The 18,953-nt window shown below is 42.5% G+C and overlaps 1 protein-coding gene across 2 annotated transcripts in view; it reads right to left on the bottom strand.

Moving 5' to 3' along the window:
* Nucleotides 1–18,953, bottom strand: part of LOC139547052 (glypican-4-like) — an 88,970-nt gene that overhangs the window by 8,605 nt on the left and 61,412 nt on the right. The window contains exons 3-8 of one of the 2 annotated variants that reach the window (XM_071356106.1): nucleotides 6,733–7,130; nucleotides 1,465–1,630; nucleotides 1,055–1,185; nucleotides 754–900; nucleotides 490–614; nucleotides 55–236 (exon numbers count right to left, since the gene is read on the bottom strand). In XM_071356106.1, coding sequence (XP_071212207.1) covers nucleotides 55–236; nucleotides 490–614; nucleotides 754–900; nucleotides 1,055–1,185; nucleotides 1,465–1,630; nucleotides 6,733–7,130 — 1,149 coding nt within the window. The remainder of the gene's footprint in view (nucleotides 1–54; nucleotides 237–489; nucleotides 615–753; nucleotides 901–1,054; nucleotides 1,186–1,464; nucleotides 1,631–6,732; nucleotides 7,131–18,953) is intronic. The other variant, XM_071356108.1, reaches the window with a different exon arrangement.

Here is an 18,953-nt window from a genome sequence, read left to right as displayed (position 1 = left end):
TGCTCTGCATGGGGCAATGGGCCTCAGTAAGTAAGTTAATCTGTTAGTTCTTACCATCCTCACCTTGGTCGATGGAGATATCATTGCCGCTGTGGGCGGCCTTCAGCCAGCTGGTCATTTCCTTCAACACTGCGATCTGACTGCGAATCGCCACATCTGGCTTTGTAATGTCCACTTCCACATCCGGGTTGGACACCTGATTGGCCAATCCGTTGCCCATGACAACAGACTCGTACCTATGGCAGAAGGTCAAGAATGAATGTGGAGATCCTACCAAGCACACTGTTCGTTCACCATCTGCAGCAACATTACTTTATGCCTTCAGAATGGTGGCTCCGTCCCGAACGGCACCCTATTCCCTAAATAGTGTACCACGTTTGAAAAGTAGTGCACTAAAATGGGGAATAGGGTCTAATTTGGGACGCAGACAGTGTTGGTTGGTGACTTGTGTCAAGGGAGTGACCTGAGAAAACAACCTGCCAAACTAACCTGCTCTTTGCTGTTCCGTTCCAACAGTCATCCCTCGACGTAATCCTCTCCCCAGCACACACGGTCTCTGGCAGCGTGGACCAGAACTTCTTAGCATGCTTCAGCCTTTTCTTCACGTCTGTCGTCTGGGCAGAAGGAGAGAGGCAGGCAAACAGAGACGGATCATTCACTTACGCCACGTCCATTTGAAAGACTTTGGATTCTCACGTGAAAACTCTTTGAATTTATGCTGACGGTTGGGCCAGATGGCTGACAATGCCTTACCAGTCTGTCCAAGCTGGTGCCAGCAGCAGTAGTGGGCCGTGCGTCAGGGCTGTAGGGACGAAAGCGACCGGTGAATCCTGTCTCCTTGACTGAGCGACGCGACCGGAAGCCATTACCTGGTTTAGGCTGACCACACCCCTGGAACACCTGAAGGGGTGGAGAGGCAAGTGAGTGGAATGTACAGACAGACAGAGACAGATAGACACAGGCTACCAGGCAGGCACACAGACAGAAAGGTTGGCAAATAAAGAAAACACACACACACACAGTCAAAGACAAACTGAGACAGGAAGTGACTGACCTTCTGTGACACCTGCATGCTGTTCTCCTGCATGTTCATGATGGCCTCGGAGATCTTAACGTCAATGGGGTCCATCACAGACTCAAAGTTGAAGGGCCCCTCCAGTCTCTCAGCCAGACTCAACATGGCATCTGATAAGACACAACTCAGTTAGTCATGGACACAATAGCCGCAACCCTGCAATAACTGCAAACAAACACCCCCAAAACCAAAATAATTATGTGAATTAAAGTGCTAAAATCTTCTTTGGCCTAGATTCTACCAGCAGGGGGAAGCACACTGCAGACACCAGAGGTCCCCCAGTGAGTGTCAGAAGCCACACACTCCCTCTCCCCCTCTCTCCCTCCCACTCCCTCCCTCCCTCATTGGAGCATGTTTAACTGGTCATTGTTGGATATGAAAGCCCTTACCCAGGAAGTTGTTCCACTCTGTGTCGAGGTCAGCCTGGTTGGCCAGACAGCCACGCATCACGTTGAGACAGTAGTTCTGGCAAGGCTTGAGAGCCACCTGGCCTTTGCAGTAGGGACAGTACAACATCTTCATGGCTGCCCGCACACAGCTAGGGGATGCACTGACCTGAGGGGGAGGGCAGAGGGAGTTAGTGACCAATGCATTTCAGACAGACACAGACTATATACAGTGCAAGATGTATCAGACAGACACTTAGACTATATACAGTTGGGTCCTGAAATTATTGACACCCTTGATAAAGATGACCAAAAATGACTGTATAAAATAAATTATGTAAATACTAAGCTATATTGTACGCTCAAATTTTTGGGGAAATTATATTATATCATTTTATACTAATACAATTGCTCATAGAAAGAGATTTGGTTTAACAAGTAATATAATTTTTTCTCAAAAGGGAAGGGATCAAATGATTGACACCACTGTTTGTTCCATAGGGCGGCACACAATTGGCCCAGCGTCATCCGGGTTAGGGGAGGGTTTGGCTGGGGTAAGCCATCATTGTAAATAAGAATTGGTTCTTAACTGACTCGCGTAGGTAAATACAGGTTAAATAAAATAAATTACAATACCTCACCTTGAGGGGATAACGGCACGGAGCCTTTTTCTAAAATGTTTCATGAGTTGGAGAACACATTGGGAGGGTTCTTAGACCATTCCTCCACGCATAATCTTTCCAGATCCTTGATATTTTATTTTTTATTTAACCAGGTTGGCCAGTTGAGAACAAGTTCTCATTTACAACTGCGACCTGGCCAAGATAAAGCTAAGCAGTGCGACACAAACAACAACACAGAGTTACACATGGAATAAAAAACGTACAGTCGTGGCCAAAAGTTTTGAGAATGACACAAATATACATTTTTAAAAAGTTTGCTGCCCTTCTTGACACCAGGCCATCCTCCAAAAGTCTTCGCCTCACTGTGCGTGCAGATGCACTCACACCTGCCTGCTGCCATTCCTGAGCAAGCTCTGAACTGGTGGTGCCCCGATCCCGCAGCTGAATCAACTTTTAGGAGATGGTCCTGGCGCTTGCTGGACTTTCTCGGGCGCCCTGAAGCCTTCTTCACAACAATTGAACCGCTCTCCTTGAAGTTCTTGATGATCCGATAAATGGTTGATTCAGGTGCAATCTTACTCGCAGCAATATCCTTGCCTGTGAAGCCATTTTTGTGCAAAGCAATGATGACGGCACGTGTTTCCTTGCAGGTAACCATGGTTGACAGAGGAAAAACAATGATTCCAAGCACCAGTCTGTTATTCAAACTCAATCAGCATGACAGAGTGCTCTCCAGCCTTTTCCTCGTCAACACTCACACCTGTGTTAACTGACATGATGTCAGCTGATCCTTTTGTGGCAGGGCTGAAATGCAGTGGAAATGTTTTTGGGGATTCAGTTAATTTGCATGGCAAAGAGGGACTTTGCAAATAATTGCAATTCATCTGATCACTCTTCATTACATTCTGGAGTATATGCAAATTGCCATCATACAAACTGAGGCAGCAGACTTTGTGAAAATTAATGTGTCATTCTCAAAACTTTTGGCCACGACTGTACAGTCAATAGAAAAAATCCATATACAGTGTGTGATTAGGGAGGTAAGGCAATAAATAGGTCATAGTGGCGAAGTAATTACAATTTAGCAATTAAACACTGGAGTGATAGATGTGCAGAAGATGAATGTGCAAGTAGAGATACTGGGGTGCAAAGGAGCAAAAAAAATCAATAACAATATAGGGATGGGCTATGTACAGGTGTAATGATCTGTGAGCTGCTCTGACAGCTGATGCTTAAAGTTAGTGAGGGAGATATGAGTCTCCAGCGTCAATGATTTTTGCAATTCGTTCCAGTCATTGGCAGCAGAGAACTGGAAGAAAAGGCAGCCAAAAGAGGAATTGGCTTTGGGGGTGACCAGTGAAATATACCTGCTGGAGCACGTGCTATGGGTGGGTGCTGCTATGGTGACCAGTGAGCTGAGATAAGGCGGGGCTTTACCTAGCAAAGACTTATAGATGACCTGGAGCCAGTGGGTTTGGCGACGAATATGAAGCGAGGGCCAGCCAACGAGAGCATACAGGTCGCAGTGGTGGGTAGTATATGGGGCGTTGGTGACAAAACAGACAAAATATCCTTTGTCTGCGCATATGGACTGCCCTCTTCAACTCAAACCACAGGTTTTCAATGGGTTTTAAGTGCGAGACAGATGGCCATTGCAAAATGTTGATTTTGTGGGCAATGAATTTTTCTTTGTGGATTTTGATGTGTGCTTGGGGATATTGTCTTGCTTGAATATCTATTTGCGGACAAGTTTCAGTTTCTTGACAGAGGCAACCAGATTTCTGACTAAAATGTCCTGGTACTGAGTAAAGTTAATGATGACGTTGACCTTACAAGTGCCCCAGGATTAGTGGAAGCAAAAATAGTCCCATAACATCAAAAGTTTACCAACCATATTTTACAGTAGGTATGCAGTTATTTTCTGCTTATGTATTCTCATTTCAAAACCAAACCCACCACTGGTGTGCGTGGCCAAAGAGCTCTATTTTCATGTCATCTGACCAAAGCAACAGTTCAAATCCAAGTTCCAATGCCGTTTAGCAGACTCCAGGCGGATCACATGAAAATAGAGTTCTTTGGCCACACACACCAGTGGTGGGTTTTGCTTCTAGATGAGAATGCATGAGCGGAGAATAACCCCCTACCTACTATAAAATATGGTGGTGGATCATTGATGCTATGGGGCTATTTTGCTTCCACTGGTCCTGGGGCCCTTGTTTAGGTCAACTTGGTTGCCTCTGTCTGCCAGGAGGCTGAAACTTGGCAGCAAAGTGGATCTTCCAGCAAGACAATAACCCCAAGAACATAACAAAATCCACAAACAATTGGCCACCAAATCTACAATTCAACTAATATAATGTTCTATATGTCAATCTATCTCTATATAGCATCAACATCTCTATATTTCTTAGGGTTGCAAAGGGAGGGTAAATAATTGGTAACTTTCAAAGTTGACCAGTAAACTACCAGAATTTTTGTAACTGTCAAGAATGTTAGGGAATTGTATCACTTGACATCTAGTAGCCGTTTTGGGTACTTCAGATTACCACAGGAGTCTAATTATCTCTGGCCCTCCGTGTGGCCTTAACACATGTAAAATATATAAAATAAGATCATTTTAATATACAAAATAAAAATGACAAAACTATAGAACATTATCCTAAATATAACCCATAAAGTTAGTGAACTTCCATTTCATCCCAATACCATGGTTTCAGCATGAAATATAATTTATATGAAATAAAAATAGATACCATGTCAATACAGTCAATTCAGAAAGTATTCAGACCCCTTGACTTTATCCACGTTACAACCTTATTCTAAAATGGATTAGATTAATCTTTTTTTTTTACTCAATCTACACACAATACCGCAATAATGACAAAGTGAGAACAGGTTTTCAGAATTTATAAAAAATAAGACAGAAATATCATATTTACATAAGTATTCAGACCCTTTGCTATGAGACTCGCAATTAAGCTCATATGCATCCTGTTTACATTATTCATCCTTGAGATATTTCTACCACTTGATTGCAGTCCACCTGTGGTAAATTCAATTGATTCGAAAACATTTGGAAAGGCACACACCTGTCTATAAAAGGTCCCACAGTTGACAGTGTACGTCAGAGCAAAAGGTTGAAGGAATTGTCCGTAGAGCTCAGAGACAGGATTGTGCCGAGGCACAGATTTGGGGAAGGGTACCAAAACATGTCTGCAGCATTGAAGGTCCCCAAGAACACAGTGGCCTCCATTATTCATAAATGGAAGAAGTTTGAAACCACCAAGCATCTTCCTAGAGCTGGCCGCTTGGCCAAACTGAGCATTCGGGGGAAAAGGGCCTTGGTCAGGAAGGTGACCAAGAACCCGATGGTCACTCTGACAGAGCTCCAGAGTTTCTGTGGAGATGAGAGAACCTTCCAGAAGGACAACGATCTCTGCAGCACTCCACCAATCAGGCCTTTATTGTAGAATGGTTAGACGGAAGCCACTCCTCAGTAAAAGGCATATGATAGCCCACTTGGAGTTTGCCAAAAGTGCCCTAGGATTCTGACCATGAGAAACAAGATTCTCTGGTCTGATGAAACCAAAATTGAACTCTTTGGCCTGAATGCCATGCATCTCGTCTGGAGGAAACCTGGCACTATCCCTACGATGAAGCATGGTGGTGGCAGCATCATGCTGTGTGGATGTTTTTCAGTGGCAGGGACTGGGAGACTAGTCAGGATCGAGGGAAAGATGAACGGAGCAAAGTACAGATAGATCCTTGATAAAAACCTGCTCCACAGTGCTCAGGACCTCAAACTGGGGGCGAAGGTTCACCTTCCAACGGGACAACGACCCTAAGCACACAGCCAAGACAAAGCAGGAGTGGCTTCGGGACAAGACTCAATGTCCTTGAATGCCCCAACCAGACACCGGACTTGAACCCGATCTAACATCTCTGGAGAGACCTGAAAATAGCTGTGCAGCAACGCTCCCCATCCAACTTGACAGAGCTTGAGAGGATCTGTAGAAGAATGGGAAAAACTCGCCAAATACAGTTGTGCCAAGCATGTAGCGTGATACCCAAGAAGACTCGAGGCTGTAATCACTGCCGAAGGTGCTTCAACAAAATACTGAGTAAAGGGTCTGAATACTTGTAAATGTGATATTTCACCTTTTTTTTTTGCAAACATGTCTAAAAACCTGTTTTTGCTTTGTCATTATGGGGTAGTGTGTGTAGATTGATGAGGGGGGGGAAAACTATTTAGTCAATTTTAGAATAAGGCTGTAACGTAACAAAATGTGGAAAAAGTCAAGGGGTCTGAATACTTTCCGAATGAACTGTATGTCTTTGTTGTCAATGTTTTGCCGCCAAGCTGGGGAAAGTTGTGAAAAGAGTAAATAGTTGGAAGAGTTGGAGAGTTAAGTGAAAATAATGCCATTGTTGATTAGATGCTTTATTCTTTAATTAGGCTTTTTCTTGAACCATATGGTCTATCCACTAAAAACTCATGGATGAATAAAAAATGAATATTATATACGAATACTTTTTAAAAACATTTCCAAAGTTAACATAGATTGCCATAGATGACATGTTAATTACGAAGCATTTCCATAACTTTGGTATATTACCATTCGTTTTGCAACTCTACTCTTCCACTTACCGTGGAGACTTTGTTGACCACCTCGGGCATGAGCGCCAGGCCACGTGTGAAGGTGCGCGCCGCGACAAAGGCCCGTGTCAGCTGGAGGCGGAGCTTGCGCGGCACGTCACCAAACGGCTTCAGTTGCTCCGTGTGGCGGCTGACACACTCCATGTAGGCGTCACTGAACTCGTACTGGACGTTGACCAATCGGAACATCCTCTCCAGGAGGTCTTCCCAGAAGTCAGACAGCATGGAGTCCAGGTTGACTGCCCCGCTGCCCGACACGTAGTAGCGCTTCAGCTCCTGGAAAAAGTGCTTGAATAGCTCCGCATTATGCACATACATCAGGCCGTACGTGCGCACGAACATGTCGTTGAGCGAGTGCTCCGCGTTGTCCAGCAACTCGCGGAAGAATTCTGCAGACGGGAAAGAGAAGAATTGAGTGTAAGTACGACGATAGCACACAGCTAAAACTTAAATGTCAACATCAGAGTGTGGTAACGGTAGGCTATATTTGTGATCTAATAGAATATTAATATAAAGAGGAAGATGTCAATACCATATTTATTCTGTCTGGGGTAAAGATGTTCAAACTACGTACGTACTCTAATAAAATCTGTTCCTCTTAAAAAATACAGTGCCTTCAGAAAGTATTCATACCCCTTGACCTATCCACATTTAGTTGTATTAAAGCCTGAATTATAAATGGATTCAATAAATACAAAATCTCATCCATGTACACACAATACCCCAAAACGAAGATGAAGTGAAAACATGTTAATATACACTACCGTTCAAAAGTTTGGGGCCACTTTAGAAATGTCCTTGTATTTGAAAGAAAAGCACTTTTTTTGTCTATTTAAGAAGACCTTTCTTCTGAAATTCATGAGTCTATTCGTTCTGAGAAATTTTTATTTTAAAATGGCCAAAAAAATTGATTTTCTTTCAAAAACAAGGACATTTCTAAGTGACCCCAAACTTTTGAACAGTAGTGTACATTTTAGCAAATTTATGTCAATAAAACTTCACCTGTTGCCAATTCAATTGTTTGGACATGATTTAGGTGTCACAGTTGACAGTGCATGTCAGAGCCGACGCTATACCATGAAGTCCAAGGGACTGTCAATAGATCTCACAGATAGAATTGTGATGAGGCATATATCTGGAAGGGCATAAAACAATTTCTAGAGTGTTGAACGTTTCCAAGAGCACAGTGGTTTCCATCATTGGGAAATTGAAAAAAATATGGAACTACCCAGACTTTGAGCAACCTGGCAAGAAGGACCTGGGTCAGGGAGGTGACCGAAAACAGAACTACAGAGTTCCTTGGCTGAGATGGAAGAATGGCTGCCAGCTGGACAAGTCTCTACAGCACTTCACCAATCAGGGCTTTATGGGAGAGTGGCCAGATGCAAACCACTCCTGAGAAAAAGCCACATGACAGCACGCCTGGAGTTTACAAAAAGCCACGTGAAAGACTCAGAACTTAATGCAAACAATTCTGTGGTCTGTTGAGAGAAAAAATGTTACTATTTGGCCTGAATTGTCTGGAGAAAACCAGGCACAGCTCATTTCTCATCTAACACCATCTCTACCGTGAAGCATAGTGGTAGCAGCATCATGCTATGGGGATTATTTTCAACGCCAGAGACTGGGGGCGAAGATTTACATTCTAACAGGACAATGACTCCAAGCACACAGCCAAAGCAACGCTGGAATGGCTTCAGAAAAAGAATGTGAAAGTCCTTGAGTGGCCCAGCCAAAGCCCAGACTTGAATCCCATTGGAAATCTGTGGAAAGACTCGAAGATTGCTGTTCAACACCATTCCCAATCTAACTTAAACAGAGCTTGAGAAAATCTGCAATGAAGAATGGGAGAAAATCCCTAAATCCAGATGTGCAAAGCTGATACAGACAAACCCAAGACGACTGACTCACAGCTGTAATTTTTGCCAAAGGTGATTCTAAAATGTAAATGCACTCATGTAAATGTGATATTTCTGTATTTCATTATTATTATTTTTTTTAAATGTGCAAACATTTCTAAAAACATGTTTTCGCCTTGTCATTATGGGGTATTGTGTGTAGATGGGTGAGAGCAAAAAATATATATCTAAACTATTTTGAATACAAGCTGTAACAAAAACATGTGGAGGATGTCAAGGTGTATGAATACTATCTGAAGGCATGTGAAGCATACATAAATCCCAGCTCCTTACACTGCATAAACATTATAGATCAAATAAAAAAATATTCTGTATGTTATCCAGAGGTTCTTTGAATGTTTCCCTCTCATCTGATTCTCACACATTGCCTTCATTTTGCTGGACCCCAGGAAGAGTAGCTGCTGCTTTGGCAGCAGCTAAATGGGGATCCATAATAAATACAAATACACAAACTAACATTGTAGTGTACATTTCCACAACCAGATTGAAAGTCTCCTCAATAATGTTTTTGGCAGCGTGTCTGTGACTGTCATTAGACAAAGCCATCACTTACAGAGAGATGAACCTGGAGAAGAGTCCCCTAAGCAAGCTGATCCTGGGGCTCTGTTTACAAACCTTACATAACAAAGCCATCACCTACAGAGAGATGAACCTGGAGAAGAGTCCCCTAAGCAAGCTGGTCCTGGGGCTCCGTTCACAAACCTTCAATAACAAAGCCATCACCTACAGAGAGATGAACCTGGAAAAAACTCCCCTTAGCAAGCTGGTCCTGGGGCTTTGTTCACAAATAGACCCCACAGAGCCCCAGGACAGCAACACAATTAAACCCAACCAAATCATGAGAAAACAAAAAGATAACGACTTGACACATTGGAAAGAATTAACAAAAAAACGGAGCAAACTAGAATGCTATTTGGCCGTAAACAGAGAGTACACAGTGGCAGAATACCTGACCCAAACTTAAGGAAAGCTTTGACTCTACAGACTCAGTGAGCATAGCATTGCTATTGAGAAAGGCCGCCGTAGGTAGACCTGGCTCTCAAGAGAAGACTGGCTATGTGCACAATGCCCACAAAATGAGGTGGAAACTGAGCTGCACTTCTTAACCTCCTGCCAAATGTATGACCATATTAGAGACACATATTTCCCTCAGATTACACAGATCCAAAGAATTTGAAAACAAACCCAATTTTGATAAACTCCCATATATATTGGTTGAAAAACCACAGTGTGCCACCACAGCAGCAAGATTTGTGACCTGTTGCCAAAAGAAAAGGGAAACCAGTGAATATCAAACATCATTGCAAACACCATTGCATATTTCTGTTTATTTATTTTCCCTTTTGTACTTTAACTATTCGCACATAATATGAAAAGTCTTTGAAAAGTCTTTATTCTTCAGGAACTTTTGTGAGTGTAATGTTTACTGTTAATAAACAAAAGTGAAATAAACAATAAAAATGATCTACTCACTTGCTTTGGCAATGTTAACATACGTTTCACATGCCAATAAAGCATTTCAATTGAAATTGAATTGAGTGAGAGAGTGGCAGAAAGAGATGCATAGGAAGATGCAGAGCGAGAGTGGCAGAGGAAGACGCAGAGCGAGAGTGGCAGAGGAAGACGCAGAGCGAGAGTGGCAGAGGAAGACGCAGAGTGAGAGAATGGCAGAGGGAGACCAAGAGGGAGAAGAAGCGAGACAGAGACGGAGCGTAAGAGGGCGAGAGAGGGAGAGACGGAGAGAGAGAGCGAGAGAACACTGCTATTCAATGTCTCTCCACATCAAGCCGCTGAAGCACCATCAAGCCGCTGACCACCAATGGAATTTTCTGTTGTCTCATTCCATTCGTTTTCCTTTCTCCCTGCTCCTCTTTCAATATGATTACTGCCCACCCCTCCTCTCCCTCCCCTTCCATATAGGGACCTGTACCCCCCTCCACACCTCTCTCTCACGCCAATGCTTTCAGTTCGTCAGTTCCTTCAGAATGCTCTCTTCAGTAGAGACAGGGAACAATAACCTACTTTATCCTGAGGAATGTCCACCCCCCCCCCCCCCAAATAACACAGCACCCCTCTCCCACGAACCCCCTCACTTGCTTCAACACCACTTTCTTAATCTGAACAAAATGAGCATTCCAGATTCTCTACGGAAAATGCTTAACCTCTCTCACTGTTACATGTGTGCAAGCATACACACCCCTTTCACTCTTTTCTCTTTGTATCAACTCCTCTCTCTCCCCCTTCTTCCTTGTACACACAAAACGTCCTTTCCGCTGCAGTTTCTCGGTGTGCCTTCTGCCAAGCTTTGAAATGTAAAGTTCCCATGCTATCTCTTCGGGAGTCACCAAACGCTCCTGAATTCGGGCACCAGGACACATACACGCACACACACACACTTAACTTCTCTAGGGTAGGGGGCAGCATTCGGGATTTTGGATGAAAAGCATGCCCAAATTAAACTGCCAGCTACTCATCCCCAGAAGATATGCATATTATTAGTAGATTTGGATAGAAAACACTCTGAAGTTTCTAAAACTGTTTGAATCATGTCTGTGTGTATAACAGAACTTATTTAGCAGGAGAAACCCCGAGGACAAACCATTCAGATTTTTAGTTTTTTTTGGTCACTCTCTTTTCAATGAGGTTTCATTGGGAAACCAGATTTCTAAGGGACATGCTTGCAGTTTCTACCGCTTCCACTGGATGTCAACAGTCTAGAGAAATTGGTTGAGGTTATTCCTTTGTGTAATGAAGAAGTACGGCCATCTTGAACGAGAGTCACATTAAGTTTCCTTTTAGATAGAAGTGCGTAACCAGAAAGCTTGCTATAGTTGGTTTTAATCCTGTATTGAACACAGATCATCCCGTCTTCAATTTGATCGATTATTAACGTTAAAAATACCTAAAGTTGTATTACAAAAGTAGTTTGACATTTTTTGGCAAAGTTTACAGGTAACCTTTGAGATATTTTGTCGTCACGTTAGAGCAAGTTGGAACGTGTGTTTTTCTGGATCAAACGCGCCAAATAAATGGACATTTTGGATATATATCGACGGAATTAATAGAACAAAAGGACAATTTGTGATGTTTATGGGACATATTGGAGTGCCAACAACAGAAGCTCGTCAAAGGTAAGGCATGAATTATATTTTTATTTCTGCGTTTTGTGTCGCGCCTGCAGGGTTGAAATATGCCCTTCTCTCTTTGTTTACAATGGTGCTATCTTCAGATAATAGCATCGTATGCTTTCGCCGAAAAGCCTATTTGAATTCTGACATGTTGGCTGGATTCACAACCAGTGTAGCTTTAATTTGGTATCTTTCATGTGTGATTTAATGAAAGTTTGATTTTATAGTAATTTACATAGTAATTAATTTGATTTTGGCGCTCTGCATTTTCTCAAGCTTTTTGCCAAGTGAGACAGTAGCGTCCCGCCTAAACTCAGATTTTTGGATATAAATATGAACTTTACCGAACAAAACATGTGTAACATGAAGTCCTATGAGTGTCATCTGATGAAGATCATCAAAGGTTAGTGATTCATTTTATCTCCATTTCTGCTTTTTGTTACTGCTCTCTTTGGCTGGAAAAATGGCTGTCTTTTTCTGTGACTTGGCTCATACCTAACATAATCGTTTGGTGTGCTTTCGCCGTAAAACCTTTTTGAAATTGGACACTTTGGCTGCATTTACAACACGTGTAGCTTTAAAATGGTGTAAAATACTTGTATGTTTGAGGAATTTTAATTATGGGATTTCTGTTGTTTTGAATTTGGCGCCCTGCAGTTTCACTGGCTGTTGACGAGGTGGGACGCTACCGTCCCACATACCCTAGAGAAGTTAACAATGGCGCCGGAGGAGATGGCTGCCGTTTTACGGTCTCCTAACCAATTGTGCTATTGTGTGTTTTTTCGCGTTATTTGAAACTTATTTGGTACATAATGTTTCAGCCACCGTCTCTTATGACTGAAAAGAGCTTCTAGATATCAGGATGTCGATTACTCACCTCGTACTGGAAGAAGATTTGATCTTTAACGAGTCAGACGCAAAGAATTTCAGACACCCGACAAGGCCCTCATCCCTGTCATTCGCAGGAGAAAGAGACAGAGATTTCTGGGACGTAGGTCGGGGTGCCTTGTAAGGATCCGGCGGCGAGTGGGTAATCTTCCTTTACCATCAGTCCTATTAGCCAACGTACAATCATTGGATAACAAAACAGACAAACTATGATCACATATATCCTACCAACGGGACATTAAAAACTAATATCTTATGTTTCACAGAGTCATGGTTGAACAACGACATGAATAATACACAGCTGGCAGGCTTTACGTTGCATCGGCAAGATAAAAAACAGCCGCCTCCGTTAATTTTTTTTATTTAACCTTTATTTAACCAGGTAGGCAAATTGAGAACACGTTCTCATTTACAATTGCGACCGCCTCCGTTAAGACAAGGGGTGGCTGTCTGAGTATATTTGTAAACAACAGCTGGTGCACGAAATCTAATAGTAAGGAAGTCTCGAGGTTTTGCTCGCCTGAGGTAAAGTATCTCATGATAAGCTGTAGACCACACTATTTACCAAGAGTTATCTATATTTTTCATAGCTGTCTATTTACCACCACAAACTGATGCTGACACTAAGTCCGCACTCAATGAGCTGTATACGGTCAAAAGCAAACAGGAAAATGCTCATCCAGAGGCGGGCTCCTAGTGGCAGGGGACTTTAATCCAGGGAAACAAATCTGTTCTACCTAATTTCTACCAGCATGTTAAATGTGCAACCAGAGGAAAAAAAAAACTCTAGACCACCTTTACTCCACACACAGAGACGTGTACAAAGCTCTCCCACCATTTGGCAAATCTGACCACAATTCTATCCTCCTGATTCCTGCTTACAAGCAAAAACTAAAGCAGGAAGCACCTGTGACTCGGTCAATAAAGAAGTGGTCCGATGACGCAGATGCTAAGCTACAGGACTGTTTTGCTAGCACAGACTGGAATATGTTACGGGATTCTTCCGATGATATTGAGTAGTATACCACATCAGGCTCTGGCTTCATCAATAGTAACCCTGGGCATACCTGATTACCTCATTTATCAAACATTACACGTTATAATTTGAACTTCACTAAGCCAGATGCCCTCACAAGGCGTCACCTGCACTCTAGTCCCTCGTTCAATGAGCTTCTTCAAGCCGAGTTCTCTCGCAAGATTACCTACGCTCTAGTCCTTCACTCCACAATAACCTCACCAGTCCTACTGTGATCAACTCAGTACCACAGATCTGGACTTTTGGTTGCCCACATCTGGCTATTTAATCACTTAAGAACACAACTCAGTCCTGCTAGTTACCTCAGCTGTGGCCCTCATCACTTATTGATAGATTGTCCAAGCTGACCTCTCTCAGTACTCTGTCTGAGATCTGGTATACACCTGTGCCCGCTACCTCTCAGATCGTAGGCGGGTCCAGCTGCTCAATAATAAGCATGGTTTACCCTGAGATCCCAATTTCTGATCCCCTGTGCACAGTTTACCCAGATCTTCAGGAGAGGTCAACAGGTGAAGTTGCAGATTTTCTCCATGTCGCCAAAAATGTTGTGGAAATTCAGTACTGACAGAGACTTTTTCATTTCTTCAAACAGTCATTGTAATTTAATATTGATTAATTATTGCAATAATGAAACCGTCGACCCCACACTAGAAAGTGTTTTGCCGAGTGCTTAATGAAAAAACAGATGTTATTTAGGACCTAAAAATGCTTAGTCTGCCTGGTTCCAACCGTCCCATAAGCCACCTTGGTCTATCTCCTGCTTATTTGCACGGGATATTGTTTTACTTCCAACCCGGCTTAGTTTCCCAGAAGCTAGGAAGACTAGACAATGAGGCATTGTTCTAAACTCTTCCAGGCTCTCTCTATCTCAGTCACACACACCAAATCTGGTCTATGGAATGCCAGCATTTAGGTTTTTATCATCAAGTCATAGCAGACTAACTACATCCACAAAGATAGAGTGGAAACCATCCCTTTACAGAAACACAGAATTAAACATTACAGAAATGTCCTACTATTGGTTAAGTATTAATTGCTAACTATTAATATCAAACAAATCAGGTAAATAGGTACCTATTTGGGTCTCTAGGTACCCGTCGTTTGGGTCGCTGCGTGTCAAAAAACACATACATCAATGAACACTATTTGACAATAACACTATTTGACGCGTTAAATAAGCTTTTAATTTGACACGTCAAATAACAGTTCTATTATAGAATGTTGTGTGTTCTGAATTTGCACGTTCAAACCAGGCGCCACCACTACTATCAGTAGCACTGTCAAAGCTGTACAAAAAAGTCTGCAAACAAGCAAACACCGGCCACGAATGATGTGTTTACAATACCGTGTAGGTAATAAAGCATTATTTGTTCGACCACAACTTCTGGGGTAGCTAGCACCAATACAACCAGCCTGAAAACAATGACCAGTACAAACTGCAGTCATTTGAATTATTCTTCGAAATCATTGTAAGTAAGTATTAGCTAGGTAGCCACTTGTTGTTCGCTTATTGAAATTGAACTTCAGTTCATTAAAATAAATAACTCAGCAGCTACTTAACCCTGTTGCCAAAAGCTAACATTATAAGCAGCCAGCTAACTCGACCGGACCGGGTTACATGTGAAGCTAGCCACAATAAGGATTAGGCACAATAGTGGAATTTGCGGTTTCCCATCAAAATAAAAGTGATGCAGAAGGTTACAATTGGTGGAATCATGCCATATTTCAACTAGATAATGTTAAACAAGGTTGGAATGTGTAGCAATGAAATGTGGTATCAGTCTACTCAATACCCAAGCTATTGTCTCCTCAGAGTTATCAGACTTCAAAACATCCACGCAGTATTGTTTTTCCTCAGGAATAGTGTTAAATACACATAGGTTGTCAAATGTGGCTCAATTCACAGTTGTTTCAGAGTCCCGCAATAAGAGCTACGACGCTAATGTTCTCTGGGTGTCACTGAGTAGACGGATGTCATTGATCCACAAACCAGAGGTAAGGCTGTACAGTGAAATAAGTATGCCCCCAATGCAATGCTAATGTATAATACATCCAGTGTGATTTCAACAGATTGTCAAATTAACAAATTATTGTCTTTCGTTGATTTTATATAAACAACATTCCAACCCCGTTTAGCATGATTACTCAATTATGGCATAATTATACTATTTGTATTCATTTGCGTCGCTGTCAATTAAATACTTTTATTTTGAAGGCTAACCGCAACGTCCACTATTGTGGCTAATTCTTATTGTGGCTAGCTTCACATAGATGGGTCTGACCACCATTAATGAAATAAGAACTGTCTTATAAATTAGGGTTATTTTAGATGACACCTAGCTATACAGTTAGCTAGCTAACTATAGCTACTGAAACAGATGTCGTTTTGCTATGTTTTTAAGGAAGAACATTGCTTGCATCCATGAGCTAGCAACTTTACCAGCATCATAGCATACGTATCAATGAATCGTTGTGACATATGAAATACGAGTGATTGTGTAATAACTACGTAAAAAATGTATGAACTCATTGAATTATGTGACGAGCAGTCATATTCAGGTCCTGATTGGTCAACAAGCTTATTTGACACGTCAAATAGTGTTATTTGACGTATCTTTTTTGACACGCAAAGACCCAAACGGCGTTCCATAGAAATCCTGGTTGAGAATGAAACAGCAAGTAAGTGAAAGAAATAGGTTTTGATTATGTTTTACCGGTAATGGGGACATGTAAATGCCCCAAAAATAACTTTTTGGTCAGTGTGTGTGTGTGTGTATAACCTTTATTTAACTAGGCAAGTTAGTTAAGAACAAAATCTTATTTACAATGACGGCCTACTCCAGCCAAACCCGGACGACGCTGGGCCAATTGTGCGCCGCCCTATGGGACTCCAAATCACTGCCGGATGTGATACAGCCTGGATTCAAACCAGGGACTGCAGTGACGTCTCTTGCACTGAGATGCAATGCCTTAGACCACTGCGTCCATGTGTGTGTGTTAACTATTTAACTGTACTAGAATGCTTAAAAGGCCGTAAAAATTTGAAATACCGGATATCGGTATCGTTTTTTTTTGGCAAGGAAAATATCAGATATCGGTATCGGACAAAAATGTCATATCGGTGCATCACTAAACTGCATTGTTGGATAAGGGCTTGTAAGTAAGCATTTCACTGTAAGGTTGTAATCGGTGCACGTGACAAATAAAATTTGATTCGGCGCTGTCAATTCCACCACAATTCCGGCACACTAAAAAGATAAACAGGGTGGAGGTGGCTTGGTGCCGTTTAAATAGAGTTATTTTCTTACTCCAAATCACCGATGTGTCGCCAAGGATACCGGAAACACTGCAGCCCTTCCATTTACCTCCCAGCATGGCCACACCCCCCCACACAAAGACAGGGGAGAGGGCACCGAGCTCCACGCTCCGTTGACAGAGATTAAAACAAAAGGTTATTCTGCCCCTCCCCCCCACACCACCCCCCACTCTGGAATGTCATAGTTGCCACAAGTTTAAAGTCTGTGAAAGAAGACATGATGGGAGGTGGAAAAGTTGGTAGAGGGTAGGACAGGCCCTATCAGTTGTCTTCTTACACCTCCTCCATTCTATGCAGCCATACTAAGTCAAATCAAATTTTATTAGTCACATGCTTCGTAAACAGCAGGTGTGGACTAACATGCTGACCACACCGCCAGCGTTGCAAAATAAATTTACACATACATTTTATTCAATCATTTCATCCAAACTGCTCCCGTTTGTCAACGAGCGTCTGCGTAGCCAGGCGTTAATATAGAACTTGGTTCTATTTTTGATGAGCTGCAAGTCCCGCCTCTCCCATCTCCTCATTGGTTTTTAGGAGCATACACCCACGTGGGTGATTGAAAGATAAGCTGAGGTCCACACTCCAGTCAAAGTTGGTTGCCAACTGCTTTATAAAGTCCACAGAAGAATTAGACTGGAGGAGAGATTACTAGAAACTAACCAACCTTTTTATCTGTGGATTAATTGTTGGAGTAGAGAACACACAATTTTGTGTGACTCAAAATGGGTCCAAATTCTACAAGACGCAGGAAAAAAAAGTAACTTGTGCATTTCAGGTAAAACAACAACCCAATGTTTATATCCCAGGAAAAAGCAGCAAGCAAGCTAGCTGAATGTCCATGAATGTTTCATGCGTTTTGACCTGTCCCCAAATGAATATAGTTGGTTCAGAGTTTGTTCTGATATTTCAACCCACATGTCCTGATCGCGTCTGGTGTGGAAGGACAAAATCAACATGCGCTCGATGGCGGACGTGCGCGCGCGCCCCGTCTAGTCAGCATGTGACAAGTTAAACGCTTACTTTATGGGCCCTTTCCAACAACACAGAGAGAAAGAAAATAGAGAAAGAAAATAAAAGTAAAACACGTAATGATAAAAGTATTAAAAGACACAATGAGGAACAATAACTTGGCAATATACAAGGGGTACTAGTACCGAGTACCACCACTTCACAGCCAATAGATTCTCCCTGGCAAAGATGGATATGCTACTGGGGAATAGAGTACCACAAGGTAGCACAAAACTCCCTTCTAGTTGTAACTTCTGGTACTTTTTAAAGATCGATTAGAGTTGAGTGGGTTTCTCAGGCTGAAGTTAAGGCCTCTAGTATGAAAGCAGCATTACACAGGCGTCTTGCTTCGTCATTGAAAACGGTTCATGACAATAGCTAGCGGTCAGCCGTCAGCTAGGCCCTGGAGCAGCACACGCACACTCCCTTACAGTTTTCCAACGAAAAAACGTCCCTGCTGCTCAGGCATTGGTTCAGGAAAAAGTAGGTTAAAGGTTACAGGAGAGAGAGCATAGTGTGTAGGGAAACACTGAGGACGTACGAGGCAGTATAGACACTTAGTCCATATGTGTGTATGTTTGATTGAGAATCTGACTAGATCCTGACAGCAAGAATCTTGTTCGACAAAGAGGGCCTGGAAGAATGTTGTCCTTCCTCTGTGAAGTAGGGCTTTTTCTTATTCCTCAGCGACTTGCTTTGTTGCTATTTCCAGATGTTCCTCCTGCTGTCCCTGAAGTATGAAACGCTGATGTTGGGCCCAATCCATCACCTCAACAGTGGAGCTGACCGATCCCCTTTGCAAGCCTCCCTCCCCTTCATCCTATAAAGGACAACTGAACATCTCACCTTCCCTTCCACCCCACTAAACCCTGTCCCTCGATGTCCCAGCCCAGGCAGTAATTGCACCCTAT

The sequence above is a fragment of the Salvelinus alpinus genome, chromosome 20 (assembly GCF_045679555.1).
Source record: "Salvelinus alpinus chromosome 20, SLU_Salpinus.1, whole genome shotgun sequence".
Taxonomy (NCBI): Eukaryota; Metazoa; Chordata; class Actinopteri; order Salmoniformes; family Salmonidae; genus Salvelinus; species Salvelinus alpinus.
This window is presented reverse-complemented; position numbering and strand designations above follow the sequence as displayed.